Genomic DNA, 24,719 nt, shown 5'->3' with positions numbered 1-24,719 from the left:
TTTATTATTAGAGGTGCAGGTTTTAGCTAGACCAGGAATACAGAAAATCCAAGCCCTTGACCTCACTCAGGAACATGCCTTAATATGCTTAGCTCACCAACCACCACAGTATCCACTTTGTGGATCATGTTTTGTTTTCCTAAAAGATTCATTCATTTGTCCATCCATCCATCCATCCATCCATCCATCCATCCATCCATCCATTCATCATCCATTCACCCATTCACCCATTCATTCATCTCTTGAACCTAACATTTCTGACCTAGTCTTGGACATAGCATTGAGTTTAGGAAGCTGGGCTCTATAGTAGACCTATCAGGCTTGAATGCAGGTGCTGTAACTCCCTAGCTATGGGATTTGGGATCATTATTTAACTTCTGAGCCTTGCGTTCTTACTCTTTAAGTCGTGATAATAACAGTGCCTATTGCATAGGGTTGTTATATGCATTAGGTGAGATAGCAGATATAAAGTGATTAACCCCATGCACAATGTTAATTGCTGTTATTGTTATTATTCAAAGATGAATCACATGTGACCTTTGCCTTCAAGAAATGTCTAGTTTACTGGGATGGGACAGGCATATAAATCAACCAAGTGGCCTGAGGCTTAGAGGAAGGAGGCATTAATTAGTGCCACTTAGAAAGAAGCCCTCTTTTCCTGACCTTGAAAGGCATGTGAATAAGCAAACACATTAGAATAAGTTCCAAAGTCACCCAAAGTCATTTCCAGTTCCCTCATATGTCATTTCCTTTGAGTTGTCATACATTTTTGTATTTGCTTCTTCCCCTTTATGTAAGCAGGCATTTTCTCTCTTAAGCCTAGAGATATTGGAGTTTTAGTGGATGAACATTATGTAGATACATATAAAATGTAAATACTTTGCATGATCATTGTGAAAATCATTGTTAAGGAAAAAGTTTCCCAAGCTATCGCTTTGCCACCATAATCTCTGCACTGGGGCTCTTTCAGTCCTGGACTAAGCCCCTTTTTGGGGATGGTACCCAAAGCCACAGAACTATGTACATGACCCCTCTCCACCCCCAACACCTCCCTAATATATTTAAGTGGACACCAGATGGATACTTGACTCAAGGTCATTTGATTTCCTGGTTGGCCTGAAGATAGTGACCTTGGACTTTTGTTGTCTTTCTCAAGAAAGATGAGCTGGATCAACGGGAATTCATTCCTAGGACACTAAAGAGACTGAACCCATTGGTGGTGGTCTTTGCAGCTAGGTGGAGAAATCTGTGGATATGGGGGCTGGGGAAGCCACTTCTGGTCCATATGCAAGCAGGTGAGAAAGTTGAGAAGGGAGCAGAGGTGTGCATTGAGGAGCAGAGACCATGAGGCCCCTGAGAAATGGAGGTCTTGCCTTCACTGAGACTTGGTCTAGATATATGTTTTGTAATGGCATCTAGGCTATATTTTCTAGTATACATCCTGCATACCTAACTTTGTTGGGTATGCAGAAACATACCCTTTGTTGGGAAACATACTTTTGGTTGGGTATGCAGATCCTGTAGAACTGGGATACAATTCTACACGATCATTTGTAGGGCTTTTTTCTCTTCTGCATTGTAATTAAAGATCAATTGGCTAAAAATTGACAAATGTGATCTAATTAAACTGAAGAGCTCTGCACAGCAAAAGAAACTATCATCAGTGAACAGGCAACCTACAGAATGGGAGAAAATTTTTGCCATCTATCCATCTGACAAAGGGCTAATATCCGAACTCTACAAAGAACTTAAATTTACAAGAAAAAACAATCCCATCAAAAAGTAGGTGAAGGATATGAACAGACACTTCTCAAAAGAAGACATTTATGTGGCCAACAAACGTGTGAAAAAAAGCTCATCATCACTGGTCATTAGAGAAATGCAAATCAAAACCGCAATGAGATACCATCTCATGCCAGTTAGAATGGCGATCATTAAAAAGTCAGGAAACAACAGCTGCTGGAGAGGATGTGGAGAAATAGGAACGCTTTTACACTGTTGGTGGGAGTGTAAATTTGTCCAACCATTGTGGAAGATAGTATAGCAATTCCTCAAGGATCTAGAACCAGAAATGCCATTTGACCCAGCAATCCCGTTACTGGGTATATACCCAAAGGATTATATATCATTCTACTACATAAAGACACATGCACATGTATGTTTATTGTGGTACTGTTTGCAATATCAAAGACTTGAAATCAACCCAGATGCCCATCAATGATAGACTAGATAAAGAAAATGTGGCACATATATACCATGGAATATTATGAAGCCATAAAAAAGGATGAATTCATGTCCTTTGCAGGGACATGGATGAAGCTGGAAACCATCATTCTCAGCAAACTAACACAGGAACAGAAAACCAAACACCACATTTTCTCACTCATAAGTGGGAGTTGAACAATGAGAACACATGGACACAGGGAGGGGAACATCACACACCAGAGCTTGTTGAGGGGTGGGGGGTTAGGGGAGGGATAACATTAGGAGAAATACCTAATGTAGATGATGGGTTGATGGGTGCAGCAAACCACCATGGCACATGTATACCTATGTAACAAATCTGCACGTTTTGCACATGTATCCCAGAACTTAAAGTATAAAAATAATAAAAAATTAATTGGCTATTTGTCACCAGATATATGCTATTCCATTTAAGTTTTGGAGCTTTATTTTTGGAGGTACAAACCCTACCCAATTTTCTGGTGAGTTTGTAAGGCAATCCAATCTTGCGCCTTCAGCATTTAATGTGTGCCACAGTTCAAAGAGGACCAGTTGAGTGTGTGCTCTGCATGGTTGCCACTGGGAGAAGAATTTTGTCAATAACTGGGAAGCAACAAGTTCATGTGAGAACTGCAGCATGGCTTATGAAGACCCTCTTCAGGGAAGCTCCCGTTTTCTGAAGCATGTGGGTGCTGTCTTAGTGAGCAAAGTGGAGCTTGCACTGAGGTTTTACTAGAAAGAAAATCGAAGCAGCGCAAAAAACATCTTGAAGTCGTATGACTTGTAGAATGGAAAATTCCAAATCAGGCAGCCCATGGCTCGAATCTTAGCTTTGCCAGTGATTAGCTATGTTATCCTGGGCAAATTTTCTAAGTCCTAGGCTCCAGCTGCCTCATTTGTTAAAGAAAACCCAAAATGTTGTTAGGAGGATTAAATGAAAATGTAACATATTTAATCCAGTGCCTGGCATATAGTGATAACTCAATACAGGCTAATTATTGATATATTTTAAAAATATTATGGCTAGTATTATATATAAATACATTAAATATATGTAAATATATATTAATTTATGTATAATACTAGCCATTATTTGTTTTCAAATATATATGGCATATATATATCTTCAAAAGGAATATATATGTTTTGTATGTATCTATCTTCAAAAGCAGTATATATATTTTATAGGTGTGTATATATATATATTCCTTTTGAAGATGGTCTTTGGTCAAAGAAGCCAAAAAATAAATAAAAATTTCTATTTTTTTTCTTTTGGGGTATAGAAATGTCATGTTATTCTGTAACATTAGATTCTTAGGGCATTCATTAAATCTAATACTCTTCCTAATGGGAGAGAACTTTTTATTTCAGGCAGTGCATTATGTAACTTCATCTTCCTAATTTCCATTTTATTCTCCAGTCTCTTTCAAAACATAAATTGAGTTATAAACTCTGAACTGCTAATGTGGGAGTGGAAGCCCACCTCTGAGGGTGCCTACAGTGCTGTCTAGTATTAATAAAGTCCCTGCTACTGCAATGAGATGCCACCTCACACCCATTAGGATAGCCATTATGAAAATTCCAGAAAATAGCAAGTGGAGGCGAGGATGTGGAGAGACTGGAACTCCTGTGCACTGCTAGTAGGAATGTAAAATGGTGCAGTCTCTACGTAAAGCAGTATAGTGGTTTCTCAAAAAATTAAACAGAATTACTGTATGATCCAGCAATTCTGCCTCTGGGTATATACCTAAAGGAATTGCGAGCAGGGACTTGAAGAGATACTTGTTCATACGGCATTATTCACTCATGTTCATACAGCATTATTCACAATAGCCAAAAGATAGAAACAACTCAAGTGCCCATCGATGGATGAATGAAGAAAGAAAATGTGGTGTATACACACAATGGAATATTAGCCTTTAAAGAAGGGAACTCCTGACATATGCTACAACATGGATGAACCCCCTCAGAACAGTATGCTAAGTGAAATAAGCTAGATGTGAAAAGACAAATACTATATGATTCCGCTTACGTGAAGTGTCTAGAGTAATCAAATTCATACAGACAGAGAGTAAAACGGTGGTTGCCAAAGGCTGGGAAAAGGGTGGATTTGGGGAATTATTGCTTAATGAGTACAGAATTTCAGTTTGGGAAGATGAAAAAGTTGTGGAGTGGATGGTGATGATGGTTGCACAACTATGTGAATGTACTTAATGCCACTGAAATATACACTTAAAAATGGTTAAAGTAATACATTTTATGTACATTTTAACCCACACATCTTAACAAAGTGTTCAGCACACAGTCTGAATAAACACTGACTGCCTTTAAAAAAAAAAAAAAAAAAGGGGCCTGTTGGGTTTGCATTATTATGCCCTGGAGGTACAGCCTCATGACCAAGGTTTGACTGATTTCATTTCCACCTGAATCCACCTAGTCTTACCCCATAGCAAGCAAAATATGGCTTTGCAGAAATGTAGCAGAGGCAAAAAAGAATGTCCTTTCCAATTCTTGCTGGATTCTTGCTTGTCTTTCCGATTATTTCACCTTCTTTTTTTGTTGTTGTTGTTGAGATGGAGTCTCGCTCTGTTGCCCAGGCTGGCGAGCAGTGGCGCCATCTCGTCTCATTGCAACCTCCGTCTCCTGGGTTCAAGCAATTCTCCTACCTCAGCGTCCTGAGTAGCTGGAATTACAGGAGCCCGCCACCACACCCATCTGATTTCTGCATTTTTAGTAGAGACAGGGTTTCGCCACGTTGGCCAGGACGGCCTCGAACTCCTGACCTCAGGTTTTCCACCCACCTTGGCCTCCCAAAGTTCTGGGATTACAGGCATGTAACACCACATCCGGCCTCAATTCTTCCACCTTCTTTAGGTTTATTCTTTTATTTTCTTACTGACTTCTTAAGCTGAATGCAATACTCACTAATTCTCAATCTTTCTCATTTAAAAATAAATTTATATAAAGTTACACATTTACTTTTAAATACGTCCTTTACTATATCTCACACTTTTTTTTTTTTTTCTTTTAAGCAACAGGGTCTTGCTCTGTCACCCAAGTGAGAGTCCAGTGGTGTGATCATTGCTCACTGTAGCCTCCACCTCTTGGGCTCAAGTGATCTTCCCACCTCAGCCTCCTAAGTAGCTGGGATTACAGGTGCACATCACCATGCCGACTAATTAAAAAAAAATTTTTTTTTAATCTGTACAGACAAGGTCTCACTATGTTGCTGAGGCTGGTCTCAAACTCCTGGACCCAAACAATCCTTCCCCATTAGCTCTCCCAAAGTGCTGAGATTACAAGTGTGAGCTACCATGCCTGGCCCATCTCAAAAGTTTTGATGTGAGATATTTCATAATTGTTTGGTTCTACATATTTATAATTTCCACTGAGATTTCCTCTTTTGCCATAAATTACTGAGATATATATTTTTAAGTTTACAAACATGTGGGCTATTTTTATTGCTCATTTATAACTTAATGGCAGTGTAGTCAGAGTCATCTGAATGATATCAATTTTTGTGATTTAAGTTTTCCATTGTAACACAATTAATCTTTATAAATGGCTTATAATACATCTGCAAATAACTTTATTTGTCAGGTACAATGTTGGCTTTTTATATTCATTAGATTGTTAATTGTGTTATTCAGTTATCTTATGTTCTTATTAAATTTTGACCTACATTATCTATCAATTTTCTGATATGTTAAGATCTCTCATTATGTTGATTGGTCAGTTTCTGCTTTAAATTCTGTTCTTGCTTTATGTAATTTGTACTTGTTTTGCTTTAATATTTTTAATGTGTGTAATGAATTATATTATTTTGAGGCTGTGTTATTAGTCACATACAAGTTTATAATTATTAATAATTATTATATCCTCTAGGTGAATTTTTTCCTTTATTATTACAAAGTATGCCTCTTCATCCCTATTAATACATTTTGCTTTGCATATTATCTGATGCAATATTCTGTGAGTTTTATTTTGGTTAATATTTGCATGTGATATATATTTATATTTTATTATTTTCAGTCTTTCTTGTGGGTTTTAGGTGTGTCTATTTTTTTTTTTTTTTGAGATGGAATCTCACTCTGTTGCCCAGTCTGAAGTGCAGTGGCATGATCTTGGCTCACTGCAACCTCCTCCTCCCGCATTCAAGCAATTCTCCTGCCTCAGCCTCCCTAGTAGCTGGGATTACAGGTGCTGCCACCACATCTGGCTAGTTTTTGTATTTTTAGTAGAGATGGGGTTTCAAAATGTTGGCCAGGCTGGTCTCGAACTCCTGACCTCAAGTGATCTGCCTGCCTTGGCCTCCCAAAATGCTGGGATTACGGGTGTGAGCCACCATGCTTGGCCAGGTGTGTCTATTTTAAGCATCATATACCTAGATAAAAATGCAAATGCAGTATAATAATTTTGGTCTTTAAATAGGTGGATTTAATCCATTTAGATTTCTTTGTGATTAGTAATGTATATGAGTTTATTTCTTCAGTTCTGCTGCCTTATTTAGGTATTTTTACTTACAATGCTTTTGTTTTCTCTTTCTTCCTCCTCTGCCTTTTGTTGGATTGATAGTTTTTCATATTTCTCCCCTCTTCCCCACCTCACTTCTGGCTTGAAAGCTATAGATTGATAGTTACCTTTAAAGTATTATCCCTCATAATTAACTGTCTATTTTCCACCAAACTCTATAGTTATTCAATAATTCTAGCTTCTTTCCAATAGTAACAGTCATTTCTCACATGTTACCTACTCACAGAACACTCCTTTTAACAATCTTATAATTGCTATTTATAGTTTTATTTTTCTTCAATTTTAAAATATCAAAGTTAGTTATTTTTATAGTTCAGCAGTTAATTACTTATATTAATATACTATGTGTATATGTGTGTGTGTATATATCTCTGCCAATAGTTTCTTTTTCCCTTGAACTACTTTTTTTCTTGCTGAAATATATCCTTTAGTAATTTTTTGTTTTGTTTGTTTTGTAATGAGAATCTGAGTATGTTTTTGTATTCCAGATAATGTCTTTATTTTGTCCTCACTCTCAAAAGATAGTTTAGCTGGATATGAAGTTCTAGGCTGACAGTTAATTTTCTCTCTGCATACTTTTTGTACATCTGTACTTCCTGTTGAGAAGTCTGCTGTGAGCCTAACTATTGTTCCTTTAGAAGCTATCTTTCTTTCCCTCTGTGTGTTAGTTAGGGTTTGCTCGAGAAAGAGAATCAATAAAATAATGTGTGTGTGTGTATGTATACATACATACATATATGCAGTTGTACATACACATACACAGGTGTATATACACATACATACACATATATGTATAAAGATATTTATTGTAAAGAATTAGCTCATGCAACACAGAGGCTTGGCAAGTCTAAAATTTGATAGAGGAGACTGGAGAATCAGGAACGAGTTGCAGTTCAAATCCAAATGTAGTCTGGTGGTAAACAAGGAATAGCCAATGTTGCAAATGAAGTCTGAAGGCAGTCCTACTGGCAGAATTCTCTCTTGCTTGGGGAAGGTCAGCCCTTTGTTCTGTTCGGGTCTTCAGCAGATTGGATGAGCCCCCACCCATATTATGGAGAGCAATTTGCTTTGCTCAAAGTTGATTTAAATGTAAATATCATCTAAAAACACCCTCACAGAAACATCTAGAATAATTTCTAAATGTCTAGGTATCCTGGCCCAGCAAAGTTGGCACATAAAAGTAGCGATAGCACTCTGGAAGCTAAAATTGTCTTTTTATTCTTTGTATTCTGCAATTTCATTGTGATATGTCTAGTTGTGGATTTATTTTCATATATTTTTGCTTAGTACTGAAAATATAATATACATCTTCAGTTCTTAAAGATTTTCAGCATTTATATTTCTGAATAGTCTTTCCCCACCAGTCCCTACATTCTCTTGTTCTGGAATTCCTGCTTGGTGAATGTTGGAACCTTATAGTTCTTCCTCCATGTCTCTTAATTGCTCTTCCATATTTTAGTTTTGTTTTCTCTCCATGCTATGTTCTGGGTGAGGTCCTCAGAACTCTCTGCAATTTACTAATTCTCTCTTTGTGTCTAATCCAGAATTTATTTCACCTAGTAAGTTTTCAAAAAAATTCTTGGATTTCTATTTGATTTCATATCCACCTCTTGTTTTACATTTGCTTATTTTTGATACATAATTTCTTGAATTTTTTGTTTGTTTGTTTGTTTGAGATGGAGTTTCGCTCTTGGCTGCCCCGCCTGCCCAGTTGCCCAGGCTGGAGTTCAATGGTGTGATCTCAGCTCACCACAACCTCTACCTCCTGGGTTCAAGTGATTCTCCTGCCTCAGCCTCCTGGGATTACAGGCATGCGTCACCATGCCCGGCTAATTATGTATTTTTAGTAGAGATTGGGTTTCTCCATGTTGGTCAGGCTGGTCTCGAACTCCCAACATCAGGTGATCCGCCCACCTCGGCATCCCAGAGTACTCGGATTACAGGCGTGAGTCACCATGCCCGGCCTTTTGAATTGTTTTCAATGAAGTTGTACATTCATTTACCTCCTTGAATATTTTAAACATAAATGAAGGCTTTGGTACATGGAGCTATAAAATTTTAATTTCGTCTAGGGTAAATATATATTTCAATTTTGATTTTGAGAGCTGACTTACAATTTTGATTTCCACGCTTTATTTTTTGAGACAGGGTCTTGCTCTGTTGTCCAGGCTGAAATGGAATGGTGTGATCATAGCTCACTGCAGCCTCGACCTCCTGGACTCAGGCAATCCTCCCACATCTGGAGTAGCTGCAACTGCAGCTGTGGTGGTAAACTCCCTGCCACCGCTTCCTGCTTCCGGCCCCAGAGATCAGCTCTTTAAGTCCACAGAAATGTTTATTTTTTACTTTGGCATCTGACTGTGTCTTTTGTTTTCTCTTATGATTTAGCTGTCATTGCTGTGGTGTTTGGAGCAGAGAGGGATCAATGTGAGCTTATTGTGTCAACTTGACTGGCTAACTCATGATTAAAAATTTTTGCTTTACTAATGTCACAAGATAGATGGTCTGATGGGAAACAATTAGAAAATAAAAATAAAAGAAACAATTAGAAAGTAAAAACTTCTTTTATTGGTAAGCAACTGGTATTGCTTACATTGAGACAATAAACATCGGTTGTGTTTGCAAATCTTAGTCCAGATGGATCTTCTTTCAGAATTTGTTCTACTCTCACTACCAGTATGATCATCAGGTCAGGAGAAAGTATCACTGGTCTTGGCAGTCTGTGGCAGGATGACTTTGCCCTGATCATTTCAAGTTTTGGTATGAAATGGAGATTGTGTCATCCTTATCTACCTCATTGGCGAGAACATGTGCGAAAGCTCTTTGAAATACATTGGGATGCTATGGTATGGTGAGTGCTATTACTAACGCTCCTTGTTTATACTCATTGGAGAGGACAGCATTGTGTGGCCCAGGGAAATAGTTTTGGAAGCAGGTGGATCTGTGTTTTGATTCTGGGTTTCCCTTATTCCTTGTGTGATCTTGGCAGGCAAGTCAGTTAACCTGACTCATCATGAAATGATATAATACTGTGTTCTTTTTTTATCCATTTACCTGGGATGGGACGTTGGCTTCCTCTTTGTTTCCTATCACCCAAGCACTTCATTAGTGCCAAGTTCCATCTCGGAGTTAAATGAGGGGACCTAAAATGCCCAGGGCACTTTGCCCATTATCAATCTTAAATGTGGTTTCTTTTTCCAGGGCTTTATCTATGTGAAGCTGCTCTCATAATTGCCTTTCATTATTTCTTTTTATTTCTTGGGTATAGGGCCCTAGAACTTGAAAGTGGTTCTGAGGGACATGTCGAAGGGCCCAGGGGGACCAGAGGAATAGATCAAGCTCAGCTATCTCCTGTCCTAGCTCTCCTGCCTTCTCTGCCCACCATCTCCAACCATCCCAAGGGCAGATGTTTGTGATGAGCACAACTATGGTGCTGGCACTTTGTCATCTCTTCTTACTATCATAGTTACATGTACTGGACCAGGAAGGAATGCATTTAGACTACGGAACCTCTGTGAGGGGATGGAGAATTCAGATGAGGTGTGGTAAGTAGGAATGTCATTCCTGCCCTGCTGAGAGGTGACTGTGATTGACATATATGAATCTGGACTCGGCAACAAGGGACTCGAACAGGGAGCTCTGAGGCCTTGGCTGGTTTTAGCTTCCTCATTGCTGAAAAGGGGTGTTGCTGTTGATGGTGGCGTGAAGTCCATGGCTGAGGGAATGGCACTTGTTGTTGCTCTGGCTGCACCTGTTCCAGGGAAGGCCCTGGTCCTCATGCAGCAGTGGGGATTGGTGGCTCTTTGTTGGGTCTCAGGGCAGGATATCTCAGGATGATACTGCAGTCCCTTCCCTGACTCATTTCTTCTTTAAAGTGGCCTCTTGAGAGCCTTCTTTGGCCATCTGCTAAGAATCTGACCAATACCAATTCCTTTCTGAATTTTACTTGATCTAAAAGTCAAGAAATTAAGATGGAGTGACCAGTATCAATATACTTGCCTTTTCTGGTTTCTGGGTGAAGAAAGATTAGCATTGCTGGAAGGTGAGATGGTTATATTAAATTCATTGCTTCCATGCTAAATCTTGACAAATATTAAAAGCAAAGGGTAAAGGGGGAGGGGATCCCAACTCAAGCCTGGAAGATTTTGAATGGCTAGAAAATCATAGCATTAAGACATAATAAACATCAATCTCCAGGTATGTTATAATTTTATTTTTTTAAGATAACACTGAATGACTGTAACTGCTTTTGTATCGGAGCAGGGAAGCTGTACCCGAACTTGAAAATCTTTCATCTGTTATCCCTAATACATACTCACAAGCACATCGCAGTCTTGAGGAAGTACAATTAAAAAGGGGGTAATCCTTTTTTCAAGTCCTCAGGTTTAATTTTCCTGATTATGGTAGATTATGAGTCATTCTGGGTCTTGGTCTCCAAGAGAGACAGCGCCTTCCCTTCGGTCCCTTTCAACAGTTGTTTATGGCAGTTTCAGCCTCTTTCTGCCTCTCGGAGGCTCTTTATTTTTAAAGCAAGGCAGACAAGGCCTAAAATTATTCCATTAAAGAGGGGCAATTTTTGTAATGGGACTTAGAGTGCTTTGCAGAAGTGCAGGCAAGTTTCTTCAATATCCTGAGCATTATTCGCTCATTTAGTTAAATGATGTTTCTAATTCCCTGGTAATTACGTGTAATGAGGCACTTTTTCTCTTCTTGATGAGACTTTAGCTTAATATGAGATGGCGTATTTTTTTCTTTTTTTTTTTTTTCCATGGGGATAATTACCCCTTCCCAGGAAAAGCAGGGTTTGTTGTGCAGAATATAGCAAATTATTTTATTTCCTGCCATCTTGACTGCCAGTAAATTATAAAATTAAGTTTCAGTGGTGCATTAGCACCATTTTGGAAAAGGCTCAAGACTCCATTTTTTCTTTTTCTTTCTTTCTTTTTCTTTTTCTCTTTCTTTCTTTTTTTTTTTTTTCTCAATTCATGTACTGCTGTCCTCTGGGACTGTAGAGGCTATTATTCATAGAACAGATGTTTTTTTTCTGCCAATTCCTAGTATTCAGATGTATTGAAGCAGCAACATAGGTTTAATTTTTCTGGATTATATCCAGTGTAGAATGTTCTTATAAGCATCTTTGTGTTCAGGTAATTATCATCATAAAGTTAAGTAATATGTTCCCTCTTTTCTCTGGTCTCCTCTCTCTCCTCCTTTGGATGTCAAATTACCTATTTTTGTGCAATGCTTTAATTAGGTGCAAAGCAACTAAATTTGAATCACATGAAGGTGGTGACACCAACTATTAAAAGGCAAGAAACTCCGTTAATATGGTCACTCTACTTAACTCTGTTGTTAAAAAAGCAAATTTAAAGAGAAGAGAAAAAAATATGGGGAGAGCATCATCTAATTAAGGACAATGTCATGCCTAACTTTGGTTTTCTGGATTTAGTTATTTTTACCAGTTTTAAGAATTATATGTTTGTGTGTGTGTTTGTGCAAATGCACACTTCTACCATTTTTTATTTTTGTTTGTGCAGAAGAAACATTTCTTTGGAAGAAGCAGCCTAATGAGATTGAAAGAGGAAAAGAGAGCTTTAGCCGGGGAGCCAGGGGGCTGGAGTTGTAGGGTAGACTCCATTTACTCCCAACTGGCTGTGTGCTTTGGGCGAGACATCCTTTTTGAGCTTCAGCTCCCTCCTGTTTAAATGCATGAGTCACAGCAGAGGATCTCTAGTCTTCAGAAACTTAAAAGGTCTTCCTATCACTTAGCAAAAGAACCATGTGTTGGGGTTATAGCAAAGTAGCCCAGATTTAAAGTTTGAGGTTGGATTGTTGTTGTCATTTTGTGCTCCCCACCACCTGCTCTATCATCCCTTGTAAAGATGCTGGTTTCCAGGGGTCCAGGTGCCCCCATCTCCTGTCTTGCTGATGGTCTTATGGTTCCTGTTTGGGTTCTACTAAACTTCTAGGCCTGGAAAGTTGGGCGATGCCACCAGTGCCCTGTCCACATAGGATCAGTGTTTCAGGTGTGAGTAAACCAGGGTCATTCGCTGCAGAGGGAGATGCCACCCAGTCCCCTGTCCACACAGGGTCTGTGTTTCAGGTGTGAGTGAACTGGGGTCCTTCACTGCAGAGGGAGATGCCACCCAGTGCCCTGTCCACCCAGGATCAGTTTCAGGTGTGAGTGAACCGGGATGCCCTGTCCACACAGGGCCAGTGTTTCAGGTGTGAGTGAACCAGGATGCCCTGTCCACACAGGGCCAGTGTTTCAGGTGTGAATGAACTGGGGTCCTTCCCTGCAGCCCTCAGTTTCCCTTGAGTCATGGGTAGTCTAATATTTTCCTTTTCTTGAGGGTAGCCGGAGAATTTTTTTGTTTGTTTGCACATTTGAAATCAACAGCAGTGTTCTGAAAATAATACTGTCCTTTTCAGACAAATGGTAAGAGACTGATGTGAGCTGATTTCTTCATGTTTGGGGAATGGGGGATGTTTACCAAAATGACAAGTCTTTCTCACTTGTATAATTAGCCTGCAATAAAAACCTCCCATCTGGAGTTTTTATTTTAAGAAACTGCTGTTTGGAATAATTCTGTTATAGGATAGTTATGTTGGTCACTTCACTTTTTCACTTGGGATCACCGAGGAGGCTCATGCCCGCTTCCTGATGGGTCCTCTGTAGGCCTACCCCCAGGCACGTGCCTTCTCAGCTCAGCACCCTGTAGGAGCTCCATGCTGACCACATCACAGTGTAAACTCTGAATCTCAGCGTGAACCAGAAGTGGGCCCAGAGTCAGATGGATTCAGGTCTGAGTCTTAGATCTGCCATTCACAGATTCTGTGATCTTGGGCAAGTTGCTTATCTTTTCTGAGCCTGTTTTCTCATCTTAAAAACGAGCATCCCAATAATACCTCATCAAGTAAAATAAGATACACGTAAGGCACAGAGCTTGGGACTTAACTGCTGAGTAATGTGAACTGCTAGTATTATTATTGCTGTTGCTGGGATTACTACCTCACCTTCTACTGCTTGCCTAGAGGTATGTGTGCCACATCCCAGCCACTGGTCCCTAACTCATCCCAGGCTTTCCTGTCCTTGTGCCTCTGTTTATACAGGTTTCTCTGCCCAGCATATTTTCCCTTTCTTACTTCCCCTGCCATTCATTCATTCATCTCCATTCATTTATTCATCTCCATTCATTTATTCATCTCCATTCATTTATTCATCAAATACTTATGGAGAGCATCCATGATGTGCCAGTCCTGTTGGCCTGTTGGGCTCATCTCAGACACAGCTTTGGTGACTGTCCTAGTGGGAAGGGCCCTCTGTATCCCCCACAGGCCCGCAGGCCCATGCTTTGCTGTGGCCACATATAATGCACAGGGCCCTCTCTCAGTCACTCCTGTTCTCCTCTTTTCCACGTTGGTCCTAGTACAGCATCTCCCATGGAGGAGCTATGTGAACAGAGACTGAATTGAGGGAAATCACTTTTGGAATCCCAGCCCTCTCCTCAGGCCCCAGTGGAGCATGAGCTGTGCTGTGGATGAAGTCTGTTGGCACAGCGAGTCCCTGGGATGGAATCTGCACTCACTGCTTGACCCGTGGCTGGGTGAGTGGCGAAGTGGTCAGCACAAGCTTCTAGCCCAGACTTCCCTCTTAGCAGCATGTGGCCTTGGGCATGTCACAGAGTCTCCCTGCTCTCTCCCCCATTTTCTCTTCTGTCAACTGAGCATAACTGATGCTACAATCTCACTGACAGATGGTGAGTGAGGACAGAGTGAGCGGGCATGTGAGGCACTTAGCTCCACGTGTGGCCCACTGATGTTGGCCGCTCTTGTTATCATTACAACGATGATTATTAGCCTTTCTACATGAGAGATTCTCAAACCTGGCTGCTACCCATGAGAATCATGTGGACAGCCCTTAAACAAAGATTCCTGGGCTCCCCCTCGATCTTCTGCATCAGAACTGCCAAGATGGAGTCCGGGAATGTGTTAGCTACATGCTTTTAGGATGACTCTGATGCCCAGCCTGGGAACCCACAAGGGGCATACTCCTGGCATGGGCAGTGTCTGTGTTTAGTGGGTCCAAATACTGCCCTGTTGAATCAAGAAGTGCACTCTGTACTGGGTTGAATAGTGTCCACTCCCAAAATTCCTGTCCACCTGGAATCCATGAATGTAACCTTATTTGGAAATAGGGTTTTTGCAGATATAATCAAGTTAAGATGAGGTCATGCTGGAATAAGGTGAACCATAAATTCAATGTAACTGGGTATCCTTATAAGAAGAGGGGAACTTTGTACACAGAAGCAGACATAGATGGAAGTTGGTCATTTGCCTGTGGAGGCAGAGATTGGAGTGATGCTGCCACAAGCCAAGGAGCAGCTACCAGAAGCTGAAATAGTCAAGGACGGATCCTTCTCTAGAGGCTCTGGAAGGGGCAGACTTCTGACCTCTAGAACTGCAAGAGAATACATTCCTATTGTTTGAACCCCTCAAGTTGGGGACGATTTGTTATGGCAGCGCTAGGAAATGAATACAGGCTCCAAGTCACCTTCCAAGAATCCTGCATTGAGGCAAAAACTCTGCTGATAGGGCTCACTTTGTGAATAGTTGACATGCTTCCAGCTTTATAAACATCAATTCAAATCTTAGAAGAGAGTTTCCCCCTCTGGGCAAAATGGGTGTTGACGTATTTTTAAAAATGGGAGTTAAATGCTGAGGGTATAGGGCACCTCTGGCCCATATGGGACTAGCTGAGTCCCAGGTCTTCTGTCTGCCCGGTCAGGCCTGAGCATGTGCAGTGAGGAGGCCAACAACTGTCTGGGCAGATGCAAACCTCCATTTGTGTATTGCTACCTTTCCAGAGCCTCAGGGATGCTCAGTGGACACCTCACAGGAGGCGAGATTGACAGAGCAGGTTCTAGTCTTAGCTGTCTTCTTCCTTCCGGAAAGTTCCTGGACAAGTCACCTGATCTTGTGGAACCCAAGTTTCTCCACCTCTAAATGGAACACACTAAATTGTTACGAGTGAGCATCAAAGGAAATCAAGAATGTGTGATTTAGCTCTGCATGCAACGGGCTTTCTAGATAATTTTCATTGCAGTTATTTTGACTTCAGTTTGGTGAGTCGACTACCCCAGGTTTTGAAATGAACTCTACCCCAGGGAGGCAGAATGCGTGTTGTAATCCCAGGCTACAATTCTGGAGCCTTTATTGAAGGAGAAGACATTGTTTATTTGTAAGAATGAAAAACGGAAGGCGGGGAGCCTATGTGGCATGGAATTCAAGAAATGGAGCAGCTGGCCACTGGCGATGGGAAGGCCCACAGCAGATTCTGCAAACCTCTCTGGAGTTTCTGCTTGAGTTCCTGTTTGCTGCTGTGAGCCCCTCCACTCTCCTGTTGCTGAGACACCTTCACCATGGCTCAGGGGCCACATGCTATTCCTCAGGTGGCGGAGGGCAGAGACCGGGGGAGTCGGTAAAAAGGAGAGGGCTGGAAAATTCCTCTTAGCATAAGAATAAACAGTGATTTGAATATTCAGTTGTGAGGGTTATAAATAACTGTGAGTTTTCATTGACGTGTAAGCGGTGATACATTTTGTACAATAATTAGTTATTTGATTACTTTTGTTTTAGCCTGAAGTAGAGGACAATTGACAAATGTGAATACCTCTGAGACTGATGGGGCGCAGTAAACTAACTTTATTTATTACAAAATGCAATTTTATTAATATGAATTGACAGTAATTAATTTGCTAGTGTTGATGTTGTTAATAATTGCATGTAATTTATGAAATATTCATGCTAGAGCAGAATGAAATAATGCACAGGTCCTCTGGCTTGTTTGTTAAGTCTGTGAATATTTCAACAAAGCCTTTCTAATTCAATGTATTCATAGTACAGTGGTTTGAAATCCCACAAAATTACCAAAAATATTTTAATTTCTTATTTGAGTGTTTCTTAACTTGACTTCCAGGCATGTCCAGGGATACTGTGCTTATACTTCAGGGCACCATGAAACTCCCTGAAATTAAATGGAGGAGGTGTTTTCTTGAGAGCCTCCCCCAGAAGATTAAGTACCAGTGCATTGTCTAACTTAATCTTCATAAAAGCTCCAAAAATACTTTATTCCCATTTCATAGATACGGAAACCAAGGCTGAGAGAGATGTCATCGTTGCTGGTCCCATGTAAGTTGAAGTGTCAGAGGTAAGAATCAACTCTGTCCTCTGGCTTCTAAATCTAGGACCCAAGGAGTAAAATCTAATTTGGCATTTATTCCAATTTTTTTTTTTTTTTTTTCTGAATGAAAGTATGGACTGTTTCCCTCTCCTAATTCAGTTTGGCCCTCTTGTTCCTAGAAAAGGATTGTAATTAGAGGGCATCACAATTGAATTCAGCTAATGTGATCAGCAACATGGGGGCCCCGCTGGAGCCTGTGGTCAGGCTCTGTGGAGGCGCTTCAGTCTGCTCTCTTGCTTTGGAGACCCCCTCCCCACTCTGAGGGCTGCAGGCCAGTGGCCAGGAGGTGGCTGTATTTAGGAAGAGGCAGCTGTGAGGTGCTGGCACATGCTCTAAACCCCCTAAGAATTCAGGTCTCAGTTCCTAACTCCAGGGCTGACTTCCTGGGCCTGCACCGTGTTTCCGGGCTGAGAAGGGCTCTACATTTGGTTCAGTGCTCTAGTGTCACCAATCCTTAGTAACTTTTGAACAAGGACCCTACATTTTCAAGTTCCCTGGCCCTGCAAATTATGTAGCCACTTCTCTATTCCCTCTGGGACTCTAAGAAGTTATTTCGCTTCTCTGAGCCTCAGCTCTTCATCTGGGAAATGGGGAGGAGATGTTTTACTCTCTCAGGGCGATAACTGAATGCATGCCCAAAATGCCTTTTACATTCTGAACCCCAGGGCCAACGCCAGGGATTTGTTTCAGAGTGTTGTCCTCCAGTGAGAGCTGCAGAAGGACGACCACAGGAGACTGAGTGTCCAGAGCTCTTTCTCAGCCTCCTTGACCCGCATCCCAGGGCAGACGCATCGAAAAAAGACCTAAGTCCACGTATAATCCAAGGCAATAAATGTGCTCCACGTTCTTGGCTGGGGGTCTGGGTGGTTAGCCCTGAAGCCATCGCATGGGAAGGTGTAGGGTTTGAGAAAGCACCACCATTACCTACGTGTTTTCACCCCCCAGGCATGTTCCCTATTTGTTTTGAGAAGAAAATGAAAGAAAAAATTTTCTGCACAAAGTTTCCAACTGGCAAACATTTTTCCAGCTGTGAGACCTTGGACACATTTTCATCTCAGAGCTGTTTTTTCTTTTGTAAAATGATGTAATAATTGCAGTTATCTCCCTGGGCTGTGGCGGGTATTAGATAAGAAAATGCAAGTAGAACTCACAGAGATCAGCCTATCAGAAGCACTCAGTAACAGTTAGCTTTGCTTTGTTTTCTTCTTGTGATTGTTACTCTTTAATAAAATTTATGCTGCTCACAGAGCTCTGTCATTTATTTATATTTTTGAGACAGGGTCTTGCTGTATCCCTCAGGGTGGAGGGCAGTGGTGTAGTCATGCCTCATTGCAGCCTCTGCTTCCCGGACTCAAGCAATCCTCCCATCTCAGCCTCCCAAGTAATTGGGATTACAGTGGTGCCCTGTAACATCTGGCTAATTTTTGTGTTTTTTTTGTGGAGACGGGGTTTTGCCATGTTGCCCAGGCTGGTCTTGAATGCCTGAGCAATCCCTGTGTCTCGGCCTCACAGTGTTGGGATTACAGGCATGAGCCACCACACCCAGCTAACTCTGTTATTTTTGACAGGGTGGATGAAGGGTTAAGGTTGAGGTGAGAAGGTAGAATTGGTCTTGTCACTCTTGGCCTGCCTAGCCCCTCTTGCTCACCTACCTCCCCCATTTTCTCACTCTGTTTCTCCTCCCTGAGTATCTGGGGAGACTTGCACCCTACCACCTCCAACCTCCAACACCTGGAGAGGGAGTTCAGGTGGGAGTTGGGGTACCACGCTGCAGGCTGCTGCTTTTCCCCGGAACCTTGATTTTCACGCCTCAGACCTCATCTCAGTGATCCTCCTGCACTGGGACTGTGGTTAAATGTCTGTACTCAGGATCCACATAAGGGTGAGCCACTCATGGAGGGAGAGCACTTTTCCTCCCCCTCATCCCAGGCCTAGCTCAGCACGGGGCCTGCCCTGGCTGGTTCCCAGTGAACACCTGTCGAATAAACAGGGAAACCAAACCTTGAGAGGAAAGGGGTGTCTGCATGTAGAGAACACCTCTTTTTCTTTTTTTCTTCTTTCTTCTCATTTTTTCCTTTTTCTTTTTTTAACCCTCTTAACCATTTCCGAGTGTACAATTCAGTGCATGAAGTACATTCGCAATGTCATGCAACCATCACCACCATCTGTTTCCAGAACTTTCCTTCATCCCATACAGAAACTCTGTACCCATTAAGCAGTAACTCCACATTCTCTTCTCCCCCCAGCCTTTATTTTACTTTCCATCTTTATGAATTTGCCTCTTCTGGATGCCTCACGTAGGTGGACTTGTACAATATTTTGGCCTTTAGATCTGGATTCTTTCATTTAGTATGTTTTCAACATTTATCCATGTTGCAGCAGATATCAGAATTTCATTTCTTTCTAAGCCCAAATAATATTCCACCACATAGATTTTTGTTATCCATTTTGTTTATCCATTTAGTTATTGATGGACACTTAGGCTGTTTCTACCTTTTGGCTATTGTGATGAGTGCTGCTATGAACATTGGTGTACAAATATCTGTTTGAGTGAACTGCTTCCAGTTCTTTTGGGTAAAAACTACCTAGACGTGTAATTGCTGGGTCATTGGTAATTGTATGTTTAACTTTGTGAGGAGCTACCGAACTGTTCACACGAACTTCACCATTTCACATTCCCACCAGCAATGTTTGAGGATTCCAGTTTGCCCATGTCTTCACTGACACTTGTTATTTTAGACAGCACTTTTAATCACTGGGTAAAGAATTGCCTCCTTCTTTACAGGCATCTTTGCTTGAAGCAGACTCTAAACCAGGAAGAGCAGGTGCAGGAAAGGAGAGGGCCCAGGGAGCCACAGTTATTTACTTTTGCTCAGAGACGCTGAGGGTACCCTTGCTCTTTAGGAAACAGCTGGGACAATCTCTGGTTGAAGCTGCTGAAAGCCCATGTTCTTCTCTGCTCTTCCAGCAACAAGAGCTACAGGGAAACAGAGGACATTATATGAGTAAAGATGGCGGCCACCTTCTGCTGCCACTCTTGGCTAATTCTGACTACATAATGTGGAGTAAGAGTTTGTCTCCATATGACCTGCTGCAACAAGTAATGAACCGTTATTCTCCTGGACAGAGGTGTGGTCAGGGTGTGTGGCTGGGACTGTCACCGTGGAGGAAAGATGAATGTACCAAGCAGTCTCTATGCTGAGGACCTGGTTGTTTTGGAGTTATAACACCCTAGTCGCTTTAGTCATCCATGAGCTTCATGACGACATTGAGCCATCTGACACTCCCACCCTTCGTATGGGGCTCCTCTGGGTGCCAGGCAGGGGCTGCTGTATGCAGATGGTGTCCTGGGATTCTAAAAGACACAAAGTGCCCGCTGTCTTGCCAGGATCTCTTTCTGCAGCAGGGACCCTCGATAGAGGTTATCCAGCCTAGACAGAGGATGAGGATCCTGGATTCTCCAGTCTGAGAACCTCTCTGGATCTGCTAGAGATCCCAGCCTGTCCTTCATGACCAAGGCACTGGGGTGGAGCTCGTCTTCATCAGTGGAGCTGGCCCCTCTTCTTGGTGGAGGCTGAGGCCTGCAGGAGCATGGTCCCACAAGGCAGCAGGGCAGGGCAGGGCAGTCACAGTCTACTGGGAGATGGGCCCGCAGCATACTTACTTAGGGTCAACATACGGTCAACAAGTGGGGATGGGGGGCAGGCCCTTAAAAGAAGGTAAATAGGCCAGGTGTGGTGGCTCACACCTGTAATCCCAGCACTTTGGGAGGCTGAGGTAGGCGGATCACCTGAGGTCAGCAGTTTGAGAATAGCCTGGCCAACATGGTGAAACCCCCTCTCTACTAAAATTACAAAAATTAGCTGGGCGTGGTGGCAGGTGCCTGTAATCCCAGCTACTTGAGAGGCTGAGGCAGGGTAATTGCTTAAGTTGCAGTGAGCTGAGTTCACGACACTGCACCCCAGCCTGAGCGACACAGCGAGACTCCATCTCAAAAAAAAAGGTAAATGGAGAGAGAGAGAGAGAGAGAGAGTGTGTATGTGTCAGGTTTCCTGGACACTCCCAGGACCAGTGCCTTGGGAGGTGTGGTGGGCATGGAACCACCCTCTTGCCTTTCTGGGCTGTGTCGCTGACTTGGGCAGTCAGTTGCTCTTTATTGAGCCCTTACTATGTCCCAGGTACTATGCTTTGCATTTGACACACCCCTCACCACCCATCCTATGGTGGGGATTACCAGTTCCCCTTTGCGGTGTGACTGGCACTTGGGTTGTGGCTATGACATTTCCTAGTTGAGTGATCTTGGGCGAGTCAGTTTACCTCTGTGGGCCTCAGTTTCCTAGCTTGGGAAAGGGAGACAAATGTGAAAATACTCTGTGTAAAGTGGAAAACAAGTTTTAAATGTTAGAGCTACGTGGAATGTGAAGTTACTGTGTGACAAAGTTATGTTGACACAAAGAACTTATGAAGATGTTAGGATTCACATTAACTAATAAGGGAAAGTTGGAGTATCTCATGTGTTCAGGCACAAATACTGACAGTGAAGTGTGCAATTATTAGCAACACCAGCAGAATAACCACTGCACAGCGGGTAGGGGCTGAACAGGGATTCAAACTCCGATACTTCAGAGATCAAAGTCCATGTCCTTAAGCACCACACTGCAGGGCCTCCATGAGCTTGTGTGAGTCTCACAGTGGCCCTGTTCAGCAGGCCAAGAAGAAAGTAATAATTCCCTTAAAAAACGAGGAGATGGAGGCTGACAGAGAGGCATTAGACGTGAGAACTCATATAAGGGTGTGGAGCCAGAGGAAATTTAGTCTCGGAGTTTATAATTCATTCATTTATTTAAGAAATGTTTATTGAGCAGCTGTTATGTACCAGGGACCGTTTGGGGAGCTTTGAATGCTGTGATGAGCAAATTCAGCCCTCATGGACCTTTTGGGATATGGGGAAGGTAGACAAGTAAATAACCCCACAAACGAGACACATAGTTGCAGCTGGGCTAAGAATACAAGCAGTGCACTGAGAAGTCCAAGGGGAAGGCTGCTTAAAACCATCCAACATTCTAACTCGTTCTCCTGGGAGACACTGAAGGCAGGGGAATGGGAGCTACCATGGAGCCTGCAAGGTTACAGGCCACGAGCCCCTGAAAGCAGAGGAAACTCGAAGTGGAGTGGATGGGGTTGGGCGTTTGTCTTCACAGTTGCCTCCCCATGTCATCCACATCTACCCCGTGTCCCTGGAACCTCCGTGGGGCCGTAATGGGGCTATTCCTTACACCTGCCATATCACAATACAAGGTGGGCCACAGGAGTGGGTGTAATAGGAAGCCTTAACTTTTCTGGCAGCAGTATAGGAAAAGACATCAGCAGGAGAGAGCTGAAAGGAAAGACCAGGAGTTTGCTGGAGTGAAGAGTTACTCTTCGGTAAGTTGGAGGCCTGGACGGTGAGATGCACTATTTTCCTCCCATTCAGTGGTGTCCTCTGCCTCTCCAGTTTGCCTGTGGTTTGAGATAAGCCAAATCAGGATTCCTTGAGGACACTGAAGAAAATGAATGTGTCATGAAGCAATTTAGTGCCAAGGGCCCGAGGGAAGAGGTGTCAGCTAGAGACAGAGGAGCGGGGAAGGCTCGTGGGGTATGTGAGGGCAGCTTGACTAGGGTCCTTGGGACCAGGCCCAGATAAAAACTGGGATTTTCCAGTATGGAGTTGGGTTTGCCCATGACTTCAGAATAGCTGGGTGGTTCTGACTCAGGGTCTCTCATAAAGCTACAGTCAAGTTCTCAGCAGGGGCTCCAGTCATCTCGAGGTGTGAATGGGGCTGGAGGATACACTTCCAAGGGAGCTTATCCGCGTGCCTGGCAAGTTAGTGCTGGCTGTGGGCAGGAGGCTTGAGTTCCTTATCAGGGGGACCTCTTCATAGAGCTGCTTGAGTGTCCTGACAACATGGCAGCTGGCTTCCTGGAGAGTGAGTGACCCAAGAGAGAACAAGGTGAAAGCAATGACTTTTCTGACCCAGCCTGAGACGTCACACTCCACCATTTCCACAATGTACTATTGCTTACAGAGGACAGCCTTATTTGATACAGAGGCGACTATACAAGGATGCAACTATCCAGAGGCAAGAACCATTGGGGGCCATTTGAAATGCTGGCAACCACACCGGGCCTCAGTGTCCTCACCAGTAAGGGGCAATCGTGCCTGCTCAATTGCCTCACTGTAAGAATAAAAGGAGATCCTTTGTGGGAAGGATGGGAAGTGCCATAGCAGTTAGGAGCGCAGGGATAAGACAGGTGTGATGGTTAATTTTATATGTCAACTTGATTGCTAAGGGATGCTCAGCTGGCCAGGTGCATCTGTGAGGGTGTTTCCGGAAGAGATTAGCAATTGAATCAGTGAGCTGAGTAAAGAAGATCTGCCCTCACCAAAGTGGGTAGGCAGCAGCCAATCCATTTAGGGCCAGACTAGAACAAAAAGGTAGAGGACAGGGGAATATGCTCTCTCTATTTGAGCTGGGAAATCCATCTTCTCCTGCCCTCAGATATCAGAGTTCCATGTTTTCAGGCCTTCACACTCTAAGGCTTGTCCCCAGCAGACTCTCTGTCACTGGTCTCAGGCCTTCAGACCCAGACTGAATCACAACACCGGCTTCACAGGTTCTCCAGCTTGCAGACAGCATATTTTGGGGACTGCTTTCATAATCACGTGAGCCAAGTCTCATAATAAATCCTCTGTTATATATCTATGTATCCTTGGTTCTGTTTTTCTTGAGAACTCTAACTAATGTGACAGGATAAAACAGGGTGAGATGTCTGAATTGAGGTGTATTGTAAACGTAAAATATACCCCCAGATTCCTAAGACTTAATATGAAAAAGAATGTAAATTACCTCATTAACATGTTGAAATGATATTTTGGATAGTGTGTGAAAGACATTTTTTATTAAAATTAATTTTACCTGTTTCTTTTCTTTCGTTAATGGGGCTTCCAGAAAATTTGTGAGTGATGTATATGGCTGGCATTCCATTTCTATCGGGCAGCTCTGGCCTGTACCATGAGCCTGGATGGTGTCCTCACCCCTGTCTCTCCAGAGATTCCAAAGGGCTCAGTGTAGAGTAGATGCTCAATACATGTCTGAGTGAGTGCTCAGAACACAGTAGGTGTCCAAGGAATGTCAAACAGACACCCTGGGAGAGAGGGAACACCATGATCTTTGGAGTGAGACAAATCTGGATTCAAATTCTGGTTCAACTCCTGGTTGGGTGAGTCCCTAACCTTATGAACCAAAGATTCCACATCTGCAGAATGGGTCTGCTAGTCCCTACTCAGCTCCCTCTGCTCAATTCAAAGATGCAAATGAGGTGTAACTGTGCTGATGGGAGGCCTCATTGTGCGGGCTCTTATACTAAGTGCATGCTGGCTCAGGCTAAAAGCAGCTCAGGTGTGGGGGGTAGGAGGAGGCTGAGGAATGGCAGCGCTTGGGCACGTGTGCACATACATGTGGGCCAGCTGCACACTAGCCACATGCTTGCTGTTGGCAGAGCCCCTTTGGTTTTTCATTTATTTTCCTTTGTTTGTTTTTTTTTTTTTTTTTGAAATAGAGTCTCACTCTGTTGCTCGGGCTGGCGTGCAATGGCACGATCGTATCTTGCTGAAGCCTCAACCTCCTGGGCTCAGGTAGGTGATCCTTTCACCTCAGCCTTCTGAGTAGCTGGGGCTACC

General features: G+C 42.7%; 1 protein-coding gene across 1 annotated transcript in view; it reads left to right on the top strand.

The window, feature by feature from the left end:
* LOC105470018 (BUB3 mitotic checkpoint protein) overlaps window positions 1–16,935 on the top strand; it is a 39,199-nt gene extending 22,264 nt beyond the window's left edge. Inside the window, exon 8 of the mRNA XM_071068973.1 lies at window positions 16,902–16,935. Within this exon, the coding sequence (XP_070925074.1) occupies window positions 16,902–16,920 (19 nt within the window). The 3' untranslated portion in view covers window positions 16,921–16,935. The remainder of the gene's footprint in view (window positions 1–16,901) is intronic.
* Window positions 16,936–24,719: the final 7,784 nt, after the last annotated feature.

Source organism: Macaca nemestrina, chromosome 9, assembly GCF_043159975.1.
Source record: "Macaca nemestrina isolate mMacNem1 chromosome 9, mMacNem.hap1, whole genome shotgun sequence".
NCBI lineage: Eukaryota > Metazoa > Chordata > Mammalia > Primates > Cercopithecidae > Macaca > Macaca nemestrina.
The sequence above is the reverse complement of the archived record's forward strand: the minus strand, read 5'-3'. Positions and strand labels throughout refer to the sequence as shown.